Source organism: Indicator indicator, chromosome 34 (genome assembly GCF_027791375.1).
Source record: "Indicator indicator isolate 239-I01 chromosome 34, UM_Iind_1.1, whole genome shotgun sequence".
NCBI classification, from domain to species: domain Eukaryota; kingdom Metazoa; phylum Chordata; class Aves; order Piciformes; family Indicatoridae; genus Indicator; species Indicator indicator.
The window spans coordinates 536,548-559,289 of NC_072043.1; the positions used below are offsets into that span (position 1 = coordinate 536,548).

Below are 22,742 nucleotides of genomic sequence, written 5' to 3' on the forward strand. Positions count from 1 at the left end.
AACTCTCCAGCCACCAGCAGCCTGCTCCCACTGCCAGGAGCTGCTGTGCTGCTCTTGGCTATCAAACCTAACCCTGCTGCAAGGTGCCTGCGCTTGTTCTCCTGCTGGGAGCTGTGCTAGAGGCTATGAGGGAAGCCTTCCCAAGCCTTCCTTCCCAAGCCAGGAGGAGAACAGGAGCAGGACCTGCCTGTGTGTCCAGGCAGCCAGCCCCCAACGTTGCCCTGCTTTAACCAAGCAAATGGTGAAGGGGAAAATGGTGGTGAAGGTGGGGGGAAAGTTGCTGCTTAGAAAGGGCTGCAAACCCAAGCATTAACTCCTGAGACAGCATCAATAAAGAGCCTCAATTTGCTGTCTTCCTGCAACAAGAAAAGTGACATCAGCTTTTGCACCGAGTAGAGACTCTGCTGAAAGCAAACTCGAGTTCAGGTGCTGGAAGAGACATTGGTCAGGAGAGTGGGACCTGCACAGTGCATCTCGCTTCCCCGGCTGGGGACAGAGACCAACAGGTTACACAAAATAAAGTTCTCAAGCGGTTGTAAGTGCGGACACAGATCCAAGTCAAACAAGATGTTGGCTGCAGCTGGAATGACAAAGTTATGATTAGCAAATGGTTTGGATGGGTGCAAGAGGAAACACAGACCAGTTAAAGGTTAGCCACAGCTCTCTAGAAGTCCTCAGTCCCCAAGGCTTCTCTGAGAAGAAGGGTTGGACATGCACAGTGCTCCCAAGAGGAATAGGATCACTTTAAGGGGAAGCCAGGAATGGCCCCACCACAGGCACACGACCACAGGCAGGGAGAGAAACCATCACTGCTGCTTTGGGGCAGGATGAAGGACCCCAGGTCAAGCCCTGTGGACACCAAACCCTGCCTGGCTCAGCCCTGCTGTGCTGCTGCCAAGACAACCCACAGCTCCCAACCACTGCCCTGAACTCCACTATGCACTGCTGACCTCTGCTTCCCACTGGAGAACAGCCAGGCTCATGGCCAGACCCCAGAGGAGGGCCTGCTGCCCCATGGCCTGGAAGAAAAATCATCTCTCCTCCTCAAATATGGAACCAGAAGAAAGCCCTTGATAAGCTCCTAACTAAGGCTGGATGAAGCTCACGCAAGGCTTTGCCATCACCCCAAGGCACTGCTCTGGTGCTGAGCCATCAGTGTGTGCAGCACCTGCACAACCAGGGAAGCTGATGCCTCACAGCATAAGTCAGTGCTGGAGAAAGGGCTCTTTAAAAGGTGCAGCAAAGCAGAGAGGACAAGGGAAGCCCAGAAAGAGGCTCCATGAGGCACTTCCCATCTTAAGACAAAGGCTTCTCTCCTTGATTCTCATCAGGACGAGAACAAAAGGTGCTGGACAGGGAGGAGTAAAGCAATGCAGTGGACTTTCAGTAGAGGTGCACAAAAATTCACCAGAGGGCTGGTTGATAACTACAGGAGGGTCCCAAGCAGGGAAGCATTGGCCTCAAAGAAGCTGCAGGAAGTTGCTTAACCGGGACTTCTGTTCAGCCCTAGTCCCAAGAACAGGGTTTAGAGTGGCCAGCCCTGGAATGAAGACACCAACACACATGGCCTTGTGATGCAGGTGGTGCTACCTGCCAGTTGAGCAAGCTGCAGGCACTCAGCACCTCTTTAGGCAGCCACAGGAGCACTCACACACACATGGCCTCAGAGTCCCAGCATGAAGGCATCTGGGTAGCCTTTACTTGAGTTCTGAGCTCCATCCCTCAGCCTCCTCCTCTTTTCAAATGGATTCTCTCCAACTTCAAACTGTATGTGGAATGTGGCAGGCTGAGCCCTTTACACTTGGCTGTAATCAGTCCTCAGCCTGCAGGAGAAGGAGCCTGGAAGGGGAACATTCAGCCCCCAGTAGCAACACTGAGCTCACCAGCTCCAAAGCTCAGCTGCCTTTCAGGAGCACACAGGACACCAGAGCTTAACAGCACAGGGCTGGTGCAGGGCCAATTATAGCAGCACAGCCTCAAAATAACAGAAAAAGGAGATGCTTCTGTCAGGGCAAAGAGGCAGCAGCAAGCCCAGCCAGCCACTCACCATGCAGCACCACAAACAGGACTTCTGCTTTGTCCCAGGTCCCTGAGGCCCATGAAAGCCCCACAGGAACTCCACAGAACACCTGCGGGACAGAGCAGGTCACCTCTTCATGACATCCTGAGGGCAGCCCAAGGGGCAAAGGTGCCCCAAAGACCTGCAGGGTGCAAAGGCAGAGCCCTGCACTCCCTTGCTAACCACTCCTCAGAAGGCTGGAGAAAGGCACTTTGCATGATGCTGCTCCATGACGATCCCCATGAGCAGCTCCAGCTTGTGCTGGGAGCCTTTGTACTGCACCCCAGAGACAGTCTGACTTGTGGGACAGATGTTCCACCAAAACAATGCCAGTCTGGGTGGCAGCTGTGTGTGACAGGAGCAAAAATACACCAGAATTAGTGTCCCAGCTCTGGCCACGCCTTGGCATGTCCTGTGACGATTTGGGGCTCACTTCCACCCTGACCTGGAGGGCATCAGACCTGCCTCCAGCTTCCTGCAGAAGCCACCAACGTGCTCTGTGGGTAAAGTTCACTCCCACCTCTGCTGAGACCGAGAAGCCTTTGGGTTCAGAGGGTGCCACCCACCCTGCTGCCAGGCATCCTACAGACACTGTACAAGGCCTGACCACTCTGAAGCTCTACCCACAGGCAGCCTGTGTCACCTGAGAAAGGACAAGTCCTCTGCCCAGCTTCCCCCACCCTCACTCTCCTCAAGTCAGGCTTTCTGTCCAGCCAGACGATGGTTTCTGCACTGCTGGCACTGTGTCACCAGCGCTAAGTGCAGCTGTGACAGCACTGTGCCCATGGTACTAAAAGACTGAGTTTCATTTCATCTTATTCTCTGTAACAAGCCTGTCAGCTGCCCTCTCTTCCCTTATTCCCTTTAACGTGGTCACATCCTGGATGAAAATGTCACAGGGTGCAGCATCACCTCCAAATTAACTTGACATTTCACCAGGGCCATGCAGCAGCTCTGGCAGAAAGCGAAAGTTAAGCAATAAAGAATTTTAGGGGAAGGAATCACAGGGCTGAGCCCCTCTGCACTGGCAGCACACCTGGGGTAGACATCTCCCTCCTTCTGCAGGGCAAAGCTGGAGGAGGGGGCTAGGAATGGGCCCATCCAGGCAGGCTGGAGCTGGCCACCACCCTCCTGGGTTGATCTGACTGGCAGCAAATGCTCTGCCCACTCCTGACCCAGCAGCACCCTGCATGCCTGGCTGCCCCTAGGGGGTGCAAAGCTGGGTTCTGTGGGTACCCAGCACCTGAGTCCTCCCCACACAGCCTCTTCACCTCCCACACCAGCTGCAGGGCAAGTGAGCAATACCTGGACCTGCACCCTTTCCGCCATCACCTTTGCAGACACCTGCTGGAATGAATCCCCTGCAGAGGTGGGACTCAGACAAGCAGCTGCACCTGGGCTGGACCAAACTTCCACTGAGGACTCAAGCACCGTTTTCCTCATCTGGAAGTTTTCCAGCATATGAATCCAAGCTTTGAGGACCTGCTACCCTCTTTCTCCTCAAACACTTCAGATTTCCACATGTTATTATTTCTGAGGGGGCCAAGATGACAGAAGTGTGGTTTCTAATGGGTGCCCAGAGCTGGCATCTAGCTGGCCTCTGCCAAGCAGAGACAGAGCCCTCTGCCCCAACACAGCATGGGCCAAGAGAGCTCAGCTACTGCATGACCCTGGTCAAGATGTGATCTTCAGCCTCAGCATCAATTAGCAGCTCCTGCTCAGGAGCTTGCTGGTTTCCGGATGCCCTCAAGTCACACAGAGCCTTTCTTGCCTCTGCTGATGAAAACCTGCAGCCTGCAGAAGGATCATCTAGTGGCTCCACAGGCCAGCCCAAGCAGTATTGATTCAAGATTTGGACATGCCAAGCAAGGGAGGCTGACGAAGGGACCCTTCACCCTGGGCATGGACTTGGTAGGTCTGGAAAGGGACTGGAGCACACTGAAGAGCACAGAGCACCCTGTGAGCACAGAGGCCTAGCACCATGCTGCAATTGTGGTGCCTGTCTGCTCCCATTTGTGAGCCTCCTGAGCAGCCATCAGCACTTGGAGATAAACTCCCTGGAACAGGATGGCATCTCCATGTCATGTCAGAACATATTTGGAGCAGAAACACTGCAGGTAAGCAAGGGAAAAAGCTGTCTGTCATCAGAGCCTGCACCAGAGCAATCACTTACCAGGTTCCTGGAGTAGCAAACGCAGACCTTTGAGATTGCTCTGTTGGTTTTACTCAGGGAAAAGGAACCCAGGAGTTATCTCCAGTAACTCAAAAGGACTTCCAAGAATGTCATTTCCTTGGGGCAGCTGCTGGAGATGACAGAACAGCTACAGCCTGAGCTTTGGGCAGAGAAGCTGGGTCAGGGCAGGTCTTTAACATTAAAACAAGACAACTGCTTTTCACAGCTACTCACAGCATCAGGGGACACGAAGCAGGCCAGAATCATGGGACAAATTGGGGGGAAAGGCAAAACAAAGCAGATTTCCAGTCCTCCTCACCCCAAAGACTGGTTGCCAGTCTGGCTGGCTGGCAGACCTCACAGCCAGCTGCCAGCCGACACAGGCAACACCTTTGTGTCTGCCACCGAGGTCTTGTGCTGTGCTGGGAGTGCACTGCGGCACGCCGGCGGCAGCAGGAATTCAGGTATCGGTTGTCTCCGGAGGCTCAACAGTGTTCCAGCTCTCCTGGGCAGTGTCATCCCAGAGATTATGTTAATTTGACCTCATTTTTCCCAGCTATGAAGTCTCTTAGCTCTTGCAGAGCAGAATTTTTGCCAGCTCCCCACTGCCTGGCTGCTGGCTGGAAAACAACCGTGTGCTGGTGTCTGTGCAGAGCAGGAGGAGAAGCCTCAGCTGCCCTTTGTGGGACAAGCAGGTGGAATCATGGGCAGAAGATGGGAGGACACATCAAGAAGATTCCGCCTTAGATGGGTGTCAGGGAAGAACACAGAAATGTCCCTAATCAGCATCAACTCCTCCTCTTCCTATGCACTGTGAGCAGGAACTGCTGGAAGCAGTGACCATGTCATGGTCCCATCACAGTTCTGACCTCTCCAGCAGTTCAGATCCAACACAGAAAGGCACCAAGGAGGCAATGGAGACCCACCTGGGTTTGCCAGCAATAAGTCAGTAAACTTTGGGTTTCAGATCCTCCATCACTGCAAATAAAGGGGAGAGAAAACTGTAGGACAGCCACATGCCTCTGATCCTGAGGTCCTTCTGCTAGGCTGAGAGAAAAGCAAAGCGACAATTCTGCCTGTATAGGAAACAAAGAGCTGCTGCCCAGTTCACCTTGGTGGGCCTCTAACTCTCTCCCAGTGCAGTTGTAGCTCCCCATGGGGCAACACCCTTGCACGGGGCAGTGCTGATCCTCAGGGCAATGGCTTGCTCTGATGGAAAGTTAACAGAAGGAAAGGCTGGAAAATGTCATGCCAGAAGGTCCTCCCTTCCTGGAAGATCATCATCCCTTCAGCTCCCTGTACAAAGCAAACCTGGAGCAGGATGTCAAGAGTGATTTGGTACAGCTACAGACATGGAACCAGGAAGCAGCACCCAGCTGTAGCTGTGAGGGTGCTGAGCAGCATTGTCAGCAAAGCAGAAACCCTGCAGGGCTGCTGCCAAACCCAGGCAATGCCACTGCAGCAGCCAGCCCACAGCCACCCTTGATATCATCTTGGGCAGGAGGCCTGGAGTAGCCAGCTCTGACTTCAGGAGCCATCCCCCTCCCCTCATGCTTCCTAGGAGAAAGCCAACAAAGCAGTGTGGAGGAACCTCCAAGCCAGAGGCTACTGACAGCTCACAGCAGCAGAGGAGCAAACCACAACCCCCTTTTTGTTGCCAGCAACCACAGCCTGTGAGCCTCCAGCAGCAGCTGAGGAGAGTGCATGCTTTGGACACCAGTCCTGGGGAGATCCCTGATGTGCCAGGCTGGGAATAGTCCCACGAAAAGGAGCATGGTTAACCTGTGCAGGCACCAACCTAAACTAGGCAGGAGCAGTTGAGCACCAGGGGAAATTCTTCCTGTGAGCTTTGCCCTGTCCACTGAAAGCAGCTGCAGGTCACCGTGTAATAAAAGAGAACCAACTGCACCCTGCTCAGCCCAGCCCCAGTGCACAGAGCTGCTCCCCAGCAGCTCACAGGGAGGCTTTGGTCAGCCCCAGCTCTGCTCTGGAAGGGAAGCTGAAACCAGAACTGAAACAGAGCAAGCACATCGTGACATGGGACAGTGGGAGGGTGGCTCAAGTATCCAAAGGTGGGTGCCTGGGGGTTGGCTTTACTGATAAGCACCTGGAAAGAGGAAGTCAGAGAATGGCAAGGGCTGGATGGTGGATGGCAGGCGGCGCGTGGTAAGGCACCTCGGCAGGAGGGCTTCAACTGCGTGTCCGTGCCAGCAGGGTCTGACTTGGCTGCACAAACCTCAGGAGGAAAGAAGCCACAAAGTGCCCTGGGCAGGCCAGGTAGAGTCAGCTGAGCAACCTCATAAAAGCAAATCAAAGGTGAAGGCATTTCCACAGGGGAGGGTTTACAGCCACAGTAAAGGTGGTGCCATTAGCTAGTCAATGGTCCGTCCCCACCTTCCGTTTGTCACCTCTGCCTCCGAAAAACAAAGCAAAGCAAAGCAGGAGCACAAGCAGCAGTTGAAACAGAAGAGCAGGAAAATGGCAATGCAAATGATTACAAACAAATCAGAAAGGGCTTTCCTGTGCCTGGAGAGCGTCAGGTCGAGTGTGGGAGCATGGTGGATGCGTGGGAAAGAGAGAGGCAGCTCGTGACCAGCTGCTGGCTTTTACTCCTCTCTTCTCACAGGAGAGGGAAAACCTCAGAAGGCTAAAAGCCAACTCCTCAAAAAGGGTCCTACAGAAGGTGTTCAGCTCAGCAAAAAAGGCCTGGGGGGATTTGCTGTTCTGGAACACAAGGGAGAGGGCTTGTTGCAGGGGGGTAGAAGGAGCACCTGGAGTCCCAGAGTGAGTTCAAAGACTGAAGACCAAACTTTCTGCTCCCGAGTAGAAACGGATCAGAACTTGGCACTGAGGGGGTTGAGGCTGAGACCACTGCCCAAATCAAAGGAGCTGTGAGGCCGTTTGTCCCCTTGGTTTGGAAGCAGCTAATGTTAGGCACCAGGACTGAGCTGAGAGTGTTCTGTGCCGCGGCAGCTCCTGCGCTCCAGGGACCGTGGCAGTGGGAAGCATCCCACCCTGCACCGCGGGCCAGGACTCAGCTGTCCCCTGGGGGGGTGGAGAGTCAAAAAGGGACAATGCAGGTGACCTGTTTGCTGTTTTTCCCCAGGCTTCATGCTCTGCTTACATACACAAAAGACAATAAACATTCAGGACATTTCCAATGGTTATGAAGGTACCATACCTGTGATGGTGGTAGGGATGGTGGTGGTAGTGGTGGTGGTTGTTGTGGGAGGAGGGATAGTTGTGGGGGGATCTGGATAAAATATAAAAAGGAAAATAATAAAAAAGCAAATTAAGAAAAACCAAGCAGAACACAACAGCAGCTCAATTGTGATCAGAAGAAAACAAGGAGGCTAAGAAGCAGCTCGGTTGGTGGGCACCGTTCCTGCCCTAAAGCCACTGGCTTTAAGGACAGTGGGACAGACCCCCAGCTGCTGGGCATGGCTGCCAGTGCCAGCTGGGGGTCTGGCCCCAAAACTCTCCCCCTCTGGCCTTCCACAGCTAAACACAAAACAAAACAAAACAAAACAAAAGAACCAAACAACAAACCAAAACAAATAAAACCCAGCATAAATTAGTCAATGAGAAAGAGATGGGATGGGAGAGGCATAAGGAAAATAAACTGCACGCTTGCCACAACAGAGACCAGGGCACACGGACAGAGAGACACAGGGGAGCTTTGCTGGCTTCCTGCGTATGCATGGGAAAACCCAGGGGGAGGGGAGGCTGTGAGGGGCTCCACTGTGCCTAACTGCACATCAGTGTCTGTCTGCCCAGGGCTCCAAAGTCCACTGCTCTCTTCTGTCCAAGCCCAGCAGCAGCAGGATGTTCAGAGCTACCTCACGAACACAGATGGGGACTGAACACCAATCTCAGGGTTGAGGACCTGCTCCAGGAGCTCTTATTAAAAACCCAAGTCCCAGTTTTTCTGACCCTGCCAGCAGAAGGCTCTTGGCTGGGCCATGAGGGCATCAGGGACTCTGGGGTCTCCTCTCTGGCTGATAGCCACTCCTCAGACCTGCTTGACCTGCTGAGCTCACAGGCTGCTGCTCTTCAAGGGCATTTATCTTACGTGCAGGGGCACATCCTCATCAAAACGCCTGGGCAGGAGAAGGTAGATAGGAGAAGATGTGAAGGCAGAAGTGTGCATCAGTGCCCAGATGATCAAACTGAATGCGCTAAGCAGTCAGGAAGACTTTGAACTGCAGCTTCGTTCAGCAATAATGGAGCATGAAACATTTCATGGGCTTTTGATTTTAGGTTTCCTCTGTCTCATGTCAACTTCTCATCACGGAGACATCTGCTACTCTTTTATCTCCAAGCCAGCTCTCTCAGATTCCCTAATTAAGACAGCTGAACTTTAATTATAGGCTGCACCTTTATTATCTTCCATGAAACTTCCCCAAAGTTAAGAAGCTTTACCCCAGAGCTGGCTTTGCTGTGGAGTTTATCTATAGGCATATCATGAGTGCCTCCTTTCCCCCCTGCACCTGGACCATCCTAGTCTCTGCACTTTGGATAGGGCACTTCTTGCTCACTCATAGCACACAGAGCTCCCAAGGAAGAGTGGAGATGGAAGAGCTGAAGCACAGCAGAATCAGGGGCAGAAGGTCCCTGAACCTTCACCAACCTGCCTGGGACAACACTAGGGACTCTCCCTGAACACAAGCCAGAGCCAGGCCATAGTGTGCACACTGTGCAGCTTTGCTCACCCACTCCCATGAGGAGGAAAGGTGTGGAAGGCACTGGACCAGCTGAGGTGTTTTGGGTGTGGCTGTGCTGAGGGCTCCTTACACCAGGTACAGGCAGAGGCAGGTTAAGCACAGCTCATCAGTGGTTATTCTGCAAGCTGCTGGAAGCCATTTGCACATAAAAGCATTGGAGTGCAGAGCTGTCTCCTGGCTGTGGAACTATCACCCCTGCTTTCTGGAGATGGGTCAGACCTTGGCCCTGCTGGGGCTATGGCTGCTTCCCTACAGCACCTCAGGTGTGGAGGGGATGTGTCTACACCTCCCCTAGTTCTGAACCTAAGGTGACTTGGGGCATCCCCACACCAGCCAGGAGCGAGGTACTCCCAGATGTGTGGTGAGATGTCCTCCCAGCACCACACTGCCTACAGAGACATCTGCAGGGACACAGGCCCAGAGCTGCTGTGATCTTTGATGCATGGCAGCAGGTGCCATGGGCTGGAGGGGTGAATGCTTCCCACTGAAGGAAGAGTGGGGTGAGCCCAGCACCCTCCCTGTGAGCAGCAGAACAGAAGGCTTCAGATGGTGGCCACAGCTCAACTGCGTCCTCCACACCAACGCCTCTGCACTTTTCCCTTTTCCTGTCAGAGTCAAAAGGATTTTCCACGCTGTCCAGAGTGCCAGAACCTAGCAGGACACTCCCAAACTTGCAGAAATTGGACACGATGGGATGTAAACCCCTGGTCCGTCTGCAAGCTCCTGACAGAGCATGAGAAGCCCCCCACTAGCTTACCAAAACTGCTGGATGCCTGAGCCAGAGCTTCCCACCCCCTGGGAAGCTGCACCTCTGTCTTGGGTCTCCTCCTGTGGGTGTGACCCAAGGGGAGCAGTGCTGAGGAAGTTCTTGCCCACATCCAAAGAGCAGAGTAATGGGTGAGAGAGTTCCCACCAGCTCTAGAACCAGGTCACTTGTCAGTGGCAAGGGCTCATCTTGCACTCAACAGGCCAGCACCAGGTACACGAAACTAGACAAGGGCTGAAACTGCCTCATCTACAACTGCTTCACGGCAGTGGCTTCCCTGATTTTCATCCCAGGGGAACCGCCCTGTCCTCTTCCAGCTCCTCCATCCCCCACAGGAGTTTTTTTAAGCACCGAGGTAAATGAGGCATTATTTTACACCACGAGCAGACAAATTACTCCACCACAAACACACCTGGCTGCATTTTGTGACCCAGAGCCTCTGGGAGCTACAGGAACTAGAAAGCCACCTGTCTGAATGGCAGGTGAGCTCCATTCCAGCTCAAGGCTGGAGCTGGGCATAGATTCAGCTTTGGGGCAGCTTTCTAAGACTGGGCTTCGAGTGGCTCAGGTGCAAGGGACACACAGGCAGGAGATGCCAACTGCTGCTCTGGGTCAGAACTGTTGCTCTGAGGGAATTTGGACTACAGAGCTCTGAGTGGAGTGAACTTCACACCAAAGCAAGTTCCTGTCCCATCCAAGCAGGAGGCAATGCCCACCATGAGGCCAGCCCAGCCACACCATATCCACCCTGAAACAGGCAGAGCTGAAATGTGCAGCCCAAGGCCCTTAAACTGGGGGAGCTCTCTCCAAGTGCCTGCTGAGTCCTCAGGATGTGCAACACCCGGTGCCAGGAGCACAAGGTCTGGAGCAGTGGCAAAACAAGGCAGAGGAACTGGGAAATTAAAGCAGGAACTCAGTGACTTAGTGGCACTTGAGAAGGTGCTGAGGAGTCTTTAAGTGTCTGCTCAGCTGCAACAGACAGGCTGCAGGCATCGCATCCCCCCAGCTCCTCTACTGGTTTGTAATTATCTGGGGCCCTTGGCTGGCTCCTGGGGAGTTTAACTTGCTGATGAAAGAGCTGGAATCTCCCCTGCCCCCCACCCTGGAGCACTGCTGCAGAGCCTGGAGGAGGTGTTACTGAAAGGAAAGAGCTATCAGAGAAGTTCTAGGACAGTCAGGCCAGAGAACTTCACAGTTCCCCCCGTGCCCCTGCCCTGGCTCTTCCCTCAGCTCCCCCCAACAGCAGGTGAGGGCTGAGGCGAGCCCCGGAGCCCTGCTCCCTGGGAGGGAGCTCTCCCGATGCAAGGCACTGAGAGGTGGGGAGGCAGAAGGAGGGTTCTGCAGCCCCTGCCGCAGCGCAGCAGAGCTCTGTGACCCTCGCACCAAGCCGGCGGTATCCGCGGGGGTGGCCGCGGTGGTGTCCGACGCGGCGGCGCGGCGGGGGGTGGGTGGGGCTGAGGACCGGTGGGTTGTGCTCACGTACCGTATACAAACAGCATGTAATCCGCATGGGACTTCCCCACCGCGTTTGAAGCCTCACAGCGGTATGTACCATTATCTGTTTTGTTTAGGTTACTAATGAGAAGGTTTGAACCAGACACTACAACGTGTTGAGGCATCTCATCATCTACTCTTAACCACCTCATGTCCGTAGGCCTACAGAGGAGGGAGAAAAAGAAACAGTCACATTACTATTTTTCCTATGGTAAAGATGGCATCTTCAAAAGTTCATCCACAGACAGAAAGCCCCAACCAAGAAAAACTGCAAAGAAACAACACAGACTTTTTGGAGTTTTTGGTTTGTGGGTTTTTTTTTTTTTTTTTGTGTTTTTGCTGGTTTTTTTTTGGGTTTTTTTTTGTTTTTTTTTTTTTTTGCACTACTCAAGCCCAGATGCTGTCAGGCTTCCTCAATTTAACTTTATTTTAACCCAAAACAGGAAACTGTATCCAGAGCTTAAATTGTCTGAAAACACTAATGCAAGCAGGAAGAAAGTTCATTAGTGAGTGGTTAATCATTCGCTTGTTCAGAGAGCAGAGCCTGCACCTCCTGGAGGCTGTGGCTCCAGGAGCCTCCGCAGGGAGTGGTGAGCGCAGACCTGGATGGTGTGTGGCAGAAGGAGCACCTCTTGGTCAAGCCTGAGCCCTCCCCCATGCAAGGCCATGGACCTGTGGCCCTCAGCGCCAGCCCTGCTGCTCGCCAGCGGCATTCCAGCTGCTATAAGAGAGGGACTTCCTTGCTCCTCTCCCCCAAGCCCCAACCGGCAGCCCCTGCCCTGCACCCCTCTGCAAATGGAGACACCACCAGCACCATGGCTGCATCGATTGGCGGTGGAGGGAGCCTCTGGTTAGAGCCAGCACAGACAGCAAGCACTGAGGGGCCTGGGGGAGTCTTTCTCCGTTATTTTATGTATTATTGTAGCCTTTAAGCAGCAGGAAGGCGACAGATCAGCTACTCAGCAAGAAAAAGAGGCATCTCTGAGGGTGCCCCAGCTGGGAGCTCAGCCATGGGGATCTTGCTGCATCACTGGTAGCTTTCAGCCTGTCCAGTGCCAAGGTCTTCACCTTGGGCTTTACTAGGAGCTGGTGCTGCTGGAGGTCTCACCTAGCTCAGGCCTCTTCTCCTGCCCAGAGGAGGAATGGAGAGGATGTTGGGATGGAGAAGCTCCTGAAGCTTCCACAGCCCAGCCACAGCACTGAGCAAACCCTGCTGTCTATCAGCTGCCTGCTACAAAGCTGACCTCTGGGTTTGGACCAGGGCTTGGTGCTCTCCTGTACCACTGGCACACAAGCCACAGCCTGGGCAGCAGCCGCTCTTGAGGGAGCAGAACTGCAGTTTAACCTCGATGCAGGTGGAGAGGACTCTGCCACTCCTGGCTGTGCCTTGCACAAGGCCATTTGCAACTGTGGTGTCCCAAGGTGTCCAACACCACGTGAGCTACACCACAGCCTCTTCTCAGAGACTTGTCTCACCCTGGATGCCCTAAAAGTGACTGTTTTGAGATCCTCCCAGCTTTGTCACAGTCCTCGGGGGGGCGGTTCTGTCTGATCTAACAAATCTGTGCTCTTTTGTTCTCCTCTGAGCTTCCCTCCCCCAGTGCTTTTGGTGCCAGATTTTGCAAGGCAGTGTTTTTCTTTAACCAGAGACACCTTCCCCTGCTTCCTAACCCTCTGCAAAGGACTGGGTGAAATGTCTTTGTCTTACAAAGGCAGAGCTGAGCACCGCCCCTCATCTCACTCTGTTTTCTCCTTCCTGCCAGGCACGGGTGAGGTGCCCTACATAAGCAGGTCCCCAGCACATGGCTGGAATCAGGCAAGGTGCGGCGGTGTGCTGCCGGGTGCTGTCTGAGGGTCTGTGTCTTACTCAGAGCCTGCAAGGAAGAAAAGCAAAGCAGCCCAGTCATTAATTCCCAGCTGAGAGCAAAAGGGAGGAATGGCAGCTACCCCCACAAGGAGGAAGGAAGAGGAGCTCTGACAGGCTCTGGGCAGGGAGTAGATTTCAAATGGAACTCAGCAGGGGCCGTGCCAGTCTCTAATGTGAGGGGAAGGAACCAGCCCCATGCCCAGTGGAAGAAATTGGGAAGTGGGAATCGAGAAGGCAACCTGGGAGGAGAAGGTCTACTTCCATGGAGGGTGCCAGGATCCCCCCAGCCTTCTTGCTGCTCCTCACGCCCTGCCTGCCGCTGCCCACGGCAGCAGAACTGTCAGCCTGGACGGCTCTGCAGCACCTGCAGCAGCTCCTTGGCTCTGGGCATGCTACCAAGGAGATGCTGACAGATCTCAGGGATGTTTGCAGGAATCTCATGAACATGATGAAAATAAAAAAGGAGAATAAATACTTGACAGCCATAAATCCGAGTGGAGGAGAGAGCATTCTTAGCAAAAAGGAAGTCAACAAAACTTAAACTGGAACAACAATGGAAGTGTGGAAGAAAATCTGCCCTCCCTTGCCAGCATTTTCCTGATGCATGAATTTCCTCAACTAGCTAAGGAAGCCTTGACGGCATGGCAAGAAGACGAGAAATTATAAAACTTTGCATTTCATGAACACCCACACAGGGCAGCAGAAGGCATGAACATCAACACCCAGCCAGTCCAGGCAGGACAGACTGCCTCACCCCCAGGACCCACCCCACTGCCACACGTGCCCAGCTCCATGGTGCCAGCCTTACTTCTGCGTGCTGGCACCACCTGGGGAGTCAGCCCCTGGCCTGGCTTCTGCAGAAGGACTGCAGCCTGCTGCCACCCGAGACACTCCCTGGGGAAGGGGTGCATGGAAGCAAGGCCTCTCCCTTCTGCTGCCCTCCCGGGAGCTGAGTGGAGATCCCTCAGACACCAGTTAGAGGGCAATAAATTCAAGTGAAAGGATGTCTGAGGGTGCAGCAGGTGCTGGGGTACAGAAGGCTTCCCTCCCTTTCACGTCATCACATCGTATGCACAGCAGCAAAGGGCACCCCCACACCTGCACCAGTGACAGAGGCTGCGCCTGGGCACATTCCTGCAGCACAGCACAGCCTGCAGCCTGCTCCACGGAAGGGTTCCACTTACTGTGGCTTTCCAAAGGCTGCGCAGGTCAGCTCCAGCGGCTCCCCTTCTCTTGTCAGGCCTTGCACAGGGTAGTTCTGGGACACTCGCACTTGGGGTTTATCTGCAGGACACAAACAGCCTCTCGTCAGTCGCCCTGCCCAGCTCTGGGGATCTCCACATGGCCCAGGCTGGACAGGAGCAGCCAACCCAACGTCTGCTGTCCTCCTGGTCCCCACCAGGCCAACCACCTTGGCACGTGGCAAGCAGTGGGCTAAGGGGTAGCTGGCAGCAGTTGGCACCCAACCCAAGCACTGCTTCTTGCAAAGAGGTTTTGCCTCTCTTGAGTTCCGCTCTGAGCTCGCTGCAGCTGAAAGGTGCCCCTGTGCCCCCCTGCTGTGGGGCAGGGATGGGTTCCTCATGCTGCACCCCACAGGGTGCCCATGCACACCAACGCCTTGGGCTTTACGAGCTGGAAACATAAAAAAGAGCTGCAGCCTCTGCTGCTCCTGGGCAAACAAGACAAGGTTCTGCTCCGTCCATCTGAAGCTCCTCTAAAGCCTAAAACAAACACAGAGAATGAAAGCGCTGACGGCGAGGGAGAGACTGGAGAGCACTTCAGTGAGACCCTGCAGGAAAAACAAAGCCACAGCCCAGACCTGGGGCCCACAATTAAAAAATTCATTACCTCCTACAACTGAAGCCCAGATTAAAAATGCAACCTGAGCTATAGCTAAAGCCTTATCAGTGCCAGAAATCAATTCCCCACCATAAACACCATTAAGCCATAGATACATTTTTTTTCAGGAATTTACTCAACTGTAAGGAGCAAAAGGAGGCAAAAAGAAAAAAAAATCAGGATGCATAAAGGTTGGAAGCATTTAGATGTTTCTATTTCCTTTGAGAATAAACTGCTACCAAAAATATTGGCTGGCTGCATTTTATTAACTGTGTTTAAGTCATTAACATGCTGCCTATGGAATAATAGAGATTAGGCAGGGAAAAAAAAAAAAAAGGAAACCCGTGTCAGGATTTAACCAATTTAAACTCTCATAATTTTCAGTAATGGAATAAGCTACACCAGTAAATCCTCTCCTGAGATGCCTGCACCACAAACATTTTATAACTAATCCCCATTACAGATGCTGCTCGCAGCAATGAAACCCTGGAACCCGCACAGGGACTGCCAGGCTTTGGGGAGGACACACGGCCCAAGGGCAGGGTCCCAGTTCCCCTGGAAGTGCAGAAAACACTCCTTGGATGTGCACAATAAAGAGGTGGAAGTGACCAGTGTGGTCCAGGTCGGAGCTGAACGTTCTTCAGGAGTGAGTGACAGAGGCTCTGAGTGTGCCCTTGAGACAGATCCCAGAGCAGGGACCTGCTCCCAGTGAGCCTGGCTCCCTGGCACAGTGTGGTGTGGGCACAGCCAAGATGCTCCATACCTGGAAGCCCTGGGAGGGACGTGGCACAATCTCACCTGAGAGAATCTGGGGAGGTCAGAGAGCAGCTGCTGAAGCACTGCCCTGAGCCACAGCCTCTGACACGATGCACAAAGAGGAGGAGAGGAGCTGAGCCCAGAGCCATGCAGAACTCACCGGCAGCAGGCTCAGCGCCGTGCTCAGCCTTGCCACCTTCCCTGCCCACACCCACCCCCAGCCATCTGCTCCCTGTTTATTATTTGCTTTGCAGCAGCAGCTCAGTGCCCGTGCCAGAGCCATGGATGCCGTTAGACTCCAGGCTGCAGGAGGGAGAAGCTCCTCAGCCCTGTGCGGATGGGAACAGGACGAGCCGGTGCTGAGCACGCCCAGGGCAGCATCCCCCTGCCTCTGCTGCTGCTCCCAGCCCCTTCCATCAGACAAACTCCAGTATTTTGGCAGTCATGGAGATCAGGGGGAGTTCCCTGCAGGCTGGCTGTGCCCAGGTGAGCTGCGGGCTGAGCACTCGGAGCCTTTCCATATCAGCCTCTCAGCCCCATGGTCTTCATTAACGAAAGCAGCAGAGTTAACCTGGACAATCTTGATCTGTGCACTGCAGAGACATCACCTGCAGCAGGACCCTAGCCTGGCAGCACACAGGCACACAGCGGGGCTGGCAAAAGAGTTCCAAGTGGAGGTTTCACAGGCAGGGCTCACCAGCAAGTACAGCAGGCACTTAGGAGAGTGTTCCTCAAGCCTGCAGGGCTCCAGAGGCCTCACATTCTCATCAGGCTTGTGGCACACCAAAAGCATTTCACTTGCTCTCAGCAAGAATTTTGGGGGTGGTGCTATTTTCTCTTTGCTACAGACATGCTGCTAGATAACCTTAACTTCTCCTTCCACTGCCAAGTGTCCCAGCTCCATGCCAGTCCATTTTCTTCTGGTGATGGACTCTGTCAGTGCAGCTCTGTAGAATGCCAAGCGCCGTGGGAGCCTGAGCTGAGCTGCCAGCCTGCGCTGGTGTAGTGTGATGGCTTCCAAAGCCACTTGCCACCTATTAACCACTTTATTATAAGGGCCATGTTCTAGTGGCTGCATAACCCAGGGCAACAGCTCTCTTGGATGGCGACCAGGACATAAGGCAAGCAGCAGCAGGCCTCTGACCACCAAGTGCCTTCCGGCAGCATCGCCGCCGAACTTGGCGATGCCACAGCGCTGAAGGACTCCACAACAACCAACACTTGCATCTCTGCATCCAAGCCACTGCATACTCCACTGGCAGCCAATTAGATCTAACAACCCAAAGCTATTTCCTACTCTGCCTATTTCTAGAGGCTTAAAAACCAGCCTGGTAATTTAATAAGGCACCTTTATTAAGCTGGATTCATTCAGAAGCTAAGAGTGAGATACAAGGTTAAATACCAGCAGTCGAAAGGTTACACTGCAGCAGCAACCAATTTGAAAAACTTATTACAAACTCATTCTGCCTCTGATGAGATTTCTGTTACCACAGCCCTATGCTGCCAGCCTGCCAGCGCTGCAACTGCTGCTGGCCTGGCGAGCACAGTGCCAGCTCCTCACCCCTCAGTCCATCCCATTGTGTGCCAGCCTCACCCCACCCCAGAACATCACCTTCCTCACCCCAAGACTGGCATCGTGGTTCCTCAGCAATAGGACACCCTGGGGGCTCCTCCAGCCAACACCTGGTGCTGAGATAAAGCCTGGCTGGTAGTGTGCGAGAGGACACAAACGGTGGCAGGAGGATGGCACCAGGCTGTGTTCAGTGGTGCCCAGTGAGAGGACAAGGGGCAATGAGCACAAACTACAAATGACTCTAGGTGGCTGTTTCTTCTGACAGGCTCCTGCTGTGGTCTGGGACAGGGGGACTGCAGCTCAGCACCTCCTGCACCGCTGGACTGTTTGCCAAGAGACAAAACCCAAATCGGACCTCTCCAGGGACTCAGCAGGAAGCGTTCTGCCTGCACTGTGACAGCAGCTGCTGACTCCAGGCTTTGAAACCCTTTTGATGATTACTGCAGGTCCCTCTCTGCAGAGCTGCTTCCCAACAGGGCCCCCCTCACCTGTCCTGCTGCAGGAGGTTGTTCCTCCCCAGGGGCAGGACTCTACACTTGCTGTGGTTGAACTTCATGAGGTTGCCCCTGCCCAGCTCTCCAGCCTGGCCAGGTCTGGCTGAAGGGCAGCTCAGCCTGAGGGTTGTCAGCCACTCCTCCCAGTTTGTTCTCATCAGTGAAGTGGCTGACAGGCTGACAAGGCTTTGCCAATTTTGCCCTTGACTGAAGGCATTTAAAAGCTTGGCCCTGGCAGGAAAGGGGGTGGCATAGGTGAGGTGGCACAAACACCTCCCCCTCTGAAGTCCTGAAGTGCTGGCTTGGAACATGCCCGCGGAAGACAGAGTCCAGGCTGTGCTGTGTGCTCCTCACTCCCAACAACATTCTTCCCAGAAAAACCTTATTAATGAGCTCACAAACGAGCACCCAACTGGGAAATGTCACAAACAAGAGTGGCTAATGCCCCAGAAAATCAAATAACTGAACACTTGGCTGATTGTGCTGCTTTTCATATTTGCTAAAATGGGGGGGGGGGGGGGAAGGCAAAGCGAAAAAAAGCTTTAAATCAAAGTTTCTGAAGGGGTCAACACCTCAGTGAACAAAACAACTCATTTGTTCCTTTTTAGAAATCTCCAGATGATAAATTACAGAGATGTTAATCACTTCACTGCGGACCCAGCAATTAATAGTTGTGCTGGAAAGGAGCACGGGGAGGGCTGGGGGTGCAGTGGCATCTGCGCACGGCCAGGCTCTGTCATAATTGGGTGCAAAAATTCCCCCATCAGAGAGTCTCTGCCTCCCAGCAGGGGTCAGGGCAGACCCTGCTGGTGCATGTGTGTGAGGGACACGTGTCCACAGCACAGAGCCCAGTATGCAGCTGGTGACAACTTCAGGAGAGCAAAGCAAAACCAGTCCTGAGAAAATGCCAAGCCAAGCTTTGGGCACCTTCCCTTCTAGTGTCACGTAAGGAGATAAGGAAAAGTACCACAGAGGCTGAACTGAGACGTCTCCGAGAATAACTGCTTCCATTCAGCTCCTTAATGACATTTTAATGCCTTTTGTTGCTTCATTTCCTTGCTAAAATTACACCCGGCCCTTGCTGGCGGATGTGAATCACGGCAGGCAGCGGCTCCAGCCGGAACGGGGACGGTTCCCAGCCAGGCAGCACAGCGTGGGTGCCACCAAACCAGTCCCTCATCACCCTGGGTGCCACCACACCAGTCCCTCATCACCCTGGGTGCCACCACACCGGTCCCTCATCAGCACAGGGGCTGCTCCCTTTTGCAGGCTGCAATCTAAACAGTTCCCTGGGGTAGGCATCCCACCCCCCTCCCTGCTGTGCAAACCACACAGGACTTCTGATTCCTGCTTGTTTTTTTCTTGCATCTTATCAAAAAACATTCTCCATCCTCTGCAACTTAGACAAAATAATCCCTCCCTGTCTGTGAAGGCTCCATCCATCATCCTCCTGTCCTTCCCCAACACTTTTCATGCTCGAGTTGGACACATTAAGGGCTGCTGAGGAGAAGATTCTGCTGTGCCCTGCAGGCGTTCTGGAGAGGTGGAACTGCTGTGCCCTTGGTGGGAACGAGCAGGACTGAGAGGGAGAATGCAGCAGCAGGAACCTGAGTGAGGGACACAGCCAGCAGACCTGCAGTGAAACCTTGCTGGCTGCAGGAGAAGCAGGGGGGAACCATGCGTGTGAGGACAGGACCCTAGTGAAGGCTGATGGCCACCACATTGGAGAGCTGGCAGCTGGGTAACCTCATGGTCAGCAGATGGACACAGACCCCAGCTGAGAGGAGTCCTGTCCTCCGGATCAGTCAGTTGAGAAGGGATCAGTTAGGCCTGAGGGTAGGAGCTCACCTTCCCTAAGAGGCCAAGCCCACACCTGTAGCAGCTCTGAGCAAGCTGCTCATCCATGAGGCAATCCAAGAGGATTTTCCTCCTGCTCAGGCTCTTCCAGCAGCCAACACAGCACCAGCTTGGAGCTGAAGGGTAAAAGTTTGCTTTGCAGCTGCCCTTGCTAGCCTAGGTTCAGGTCCAACAGCAGGTACTAAATGCAGATGTCTGGACGCAGTCCAGCACGTGGAGCCCTGCAGCTGCTAATTGCTGGGAGCCGCAAGGTTGTCGTGCACAACTTGTTCAGCTGCTGCTGCTCTCCCTCAGGCCATCTGCTGCTGCCTGCTGCAGGAGCTGCCTGGACTAACGTGGGTCAGGTCCCCATATATGAACATGATCCCTTTGAACAAGCTCAGAGTTTAGCTCAGACCAGAACACAAAACCAACCCATGCAAAGCCCTCCTCAGCAGGCCCCGGAGGAGGAGGCTCTGTGCTAGCTCCACCCCAGCCAATGTCATCAGCACCACAGAATGATTTGGGTTGGAAAAGCCCTTTTGAGGTAATCCAGCCTAACCATTCTCTAACTCTGCCGAGGCTGCTGCTAAACCCTGCTGCTCAGCACCATATCTCTGCCTCTCTGAAACACCTCCAGGGGTGGGGATGCAACCACCTCCCTGGGCAGCCTGTGCCAGTGTTTGAGAACCCTTCCAGTCAAGAATTTTCATTTAATATCCAACCTAAACCTCCCCTGGTGCAGCCTGAGGCCAAAAAGTCAATTTTGTTCAAGCATAACAACCATACTATGAGAAAAACTCTGCAAGGCTTAGGCTGCACTCCAGGAGTGCAGAAACTGCTTCAGCGGTTTCTCACACACACTTATACCTGCAGAATTTAAAAGTCTTAGTCTGGAGCACAATGGAAGCACAAATTCTTCACCAGTGAGACTCAAGACAACAGCTCCAGAACAACCATAGGGGACACCAAGATCAGTGCTAAGGGCTGAAGCCCCTGCAATGGACACAGCAGCAGCCTCCAGCCTGTTAGCTGAAGGTTGTGTGTCCCATGGGACACCCAGGTCACTGCAGCTGCCTCTGCTTTGCCCTTGTTGCAGGGCCTGTAAAGGCTGCCAACGAAAATGTCCAGGAAGGGATTTATCTGAGGAAGAATCAAGCTCTGTGCAGGCCTCCCTGACCCATCCACCTATCAGGCTGCAGAGTCTCTGAAGGGAATTCTGGAGGAGGCTGAGGAGCCAAGGGGAGAAGCCCAGCAAGGCTGCATCCCCTTGGCCTGGCAGGGAGCTGGGATTCTTCTCCTCCCTATTCAGTATTTGATCAAGCCTCACAAAGGTGCTGATGCATTATTAAAGCTAATGGAGCTCTACAAGAAATGTTAATGGACATTAAGTTTGCATAAATGAATTACACATTAGCAGAGCTCGGATCTGCCAGCTGAGCTGGTATCTGATCACTTCTGTTTTCCTCATTACAGGAACATCACTTCCCGCTCCTCTCCCAGATAGGAGAATTGTAACCAAGATGTTCAGAATCAAAGCACATAATGAGGCAGACAGGATGAATTAACACAAAACTTCCTCTTCTCCTTTCCATTCACCCTACGCTTGGAGTGAATCTACAAAACCAAGTGCTCAGAACCACCCTGGTACCCTGGGCTCTGACTGTGCCTTCAGCAGCTCTTTTCTGAGCACAGCTTTGACTCTGGAGTATCTCCAGCAGCTGAAGGTCAGGCATGGCTGCATTTGGGACCACAGGGATCTGTAGGTACCTGCTCATTAACCTTGTTAACACCATCAGAAGAGCAGCTCCTAAAGGAAGTGAAGTGCACTGTGAGCACTGAGGATGTTTGGAGCATTGCAGAAGGTGGTGGCCTCCAGCAGCGGTGTCACTGCAGATGCCACACAGCTCCTGGAACTGTGGTTTAGAAAAGCCTTGAGAAAGTGTTGCCTGTTCACAATGCACAGCCCTCAGCTCCTTTTGCTCAGCACCAGGTTTCTGCCAGCAAACTCACAGTGGTGGCCACCTGCTTTGATGTGGGAGTAAAGAAGCACTTTTCAAAGAGCAAGTAGGTTGCTAAGAGGAAAATGCTCAGATTTAATCTGTTCTGACAATTACAAAGCCCAGACAGGATCCTTTGATGGTGCAAATTCTAGCTACAGAAACTTATTCCTTAAGAGAAAGAAGGTACCACAGAAGGGCTTGGAAGAGTCATGGCTTAACCCATGAAGTGGTACCCAGGGACAGGAGAACAGGACACAAAGCCCCTGGGATTTCATCAGATAGTGACCATCTCCTGAACTCCTAGGTGAGCAATTTGCTAGGGCCAGAGAATGGGAAGTTTGCTACTCACACATGACCTCCAGGTAGCGCTGTGTCTGCAAGTCCTTGACCGCAGGGTGATCCACCAGGCAGATGACAGGGACCCCATCGTCCTCCCGCCCCACCTTCAGCACCAGCTGGCTGGTGACTGTGTACATGTCCAGCCACTGCTCCACCTCTGACTTGCCTGTTGGGAGAGGAGACGGGGCAGGGAGTCAGCATCACCACAACATGGGCACCATGGGCACCTCCCGCCTTCTCATGCCCTTTGGCCAAGTGTCCCCCATCTGCCCATGGAGGTTTTGGAGAGGGGAAGGAGCATCCTTCTCCATCAGGCTGCTGCCAGATGAAGTCCCCGCTGCAATCGACGATCCCCTTACACCAGCCCCAAATCCCCAAATTCCTAAATCAATGCACAACAAATCCCCTCCCACTCCTGAATCAACAATTAGCCAGAAAAGTGATTAAACAGATTAACTTAATTGAAAGTCATATTGATAGGCTGCAGCATTCCAGCACCATAGGAAGGAGAGCCCAGCAGTGGCAGCTGGAGCAGAGCATGGCTTGGGACCAGTTGCCTGGAGGATGAGGCAACAGAAACCAGGAGGGAGAAAGGACAAGGCAGGAGCAAAAGGATTTTCCAGGAGCTTGGCAGGCCCTGCTGCTAGCCCTCAAACACTTATTTCTTGAGAAGTCCCATCTGGTAGCTGAGGTCCTTCAAACACAAACATTTGTTTGTAACACAGCAAAGCGAAACAGGAAGGGCACAGAAAGTGGCACCCCCTGATGTTTAGGGGAAGGGCTTTCTGCCCAGCACAGCCTTGCTTCCCTGCTGTCCAG

At 53.5% G+C, this 22,742-nt stretch overlaps 1 protein-coding gene across 1 annotated transcript in view; it reads right to left on the reverse strand.

Moving 5' to 3' along the window:
- The window catches only part of CADM1 (cell adhesion molecule 1), a 74,986-nt gene that overhangs the window by 15,800 nt on the left and 36,444 nt on the right, over window positions 1-22,742 (reverse strand). The window contains exons 5-8 of the mRNA XM_054395551.1: window positions 21,934-22,089; window positions 14,268-14,367; window positions 11,206-11,378; window positions 7,414-7,485 (exon numbers count right to left, since the gene is read on the reverse strand). Of these exons, the coding sequence (XP_054251526.1) occupies window positions 7,414-7,485; window positions 11,206-11,378; window positions 14,268-14,367; window positions 21,934-22,089 (501 nt within the window). The remainder of the gene's footprint in view (window positions 1-7,413; window positions 7,486-11,205; window positions 11,379-14,267; window positions 14,368-21,933; window positions 22,090-22,742) is intronic.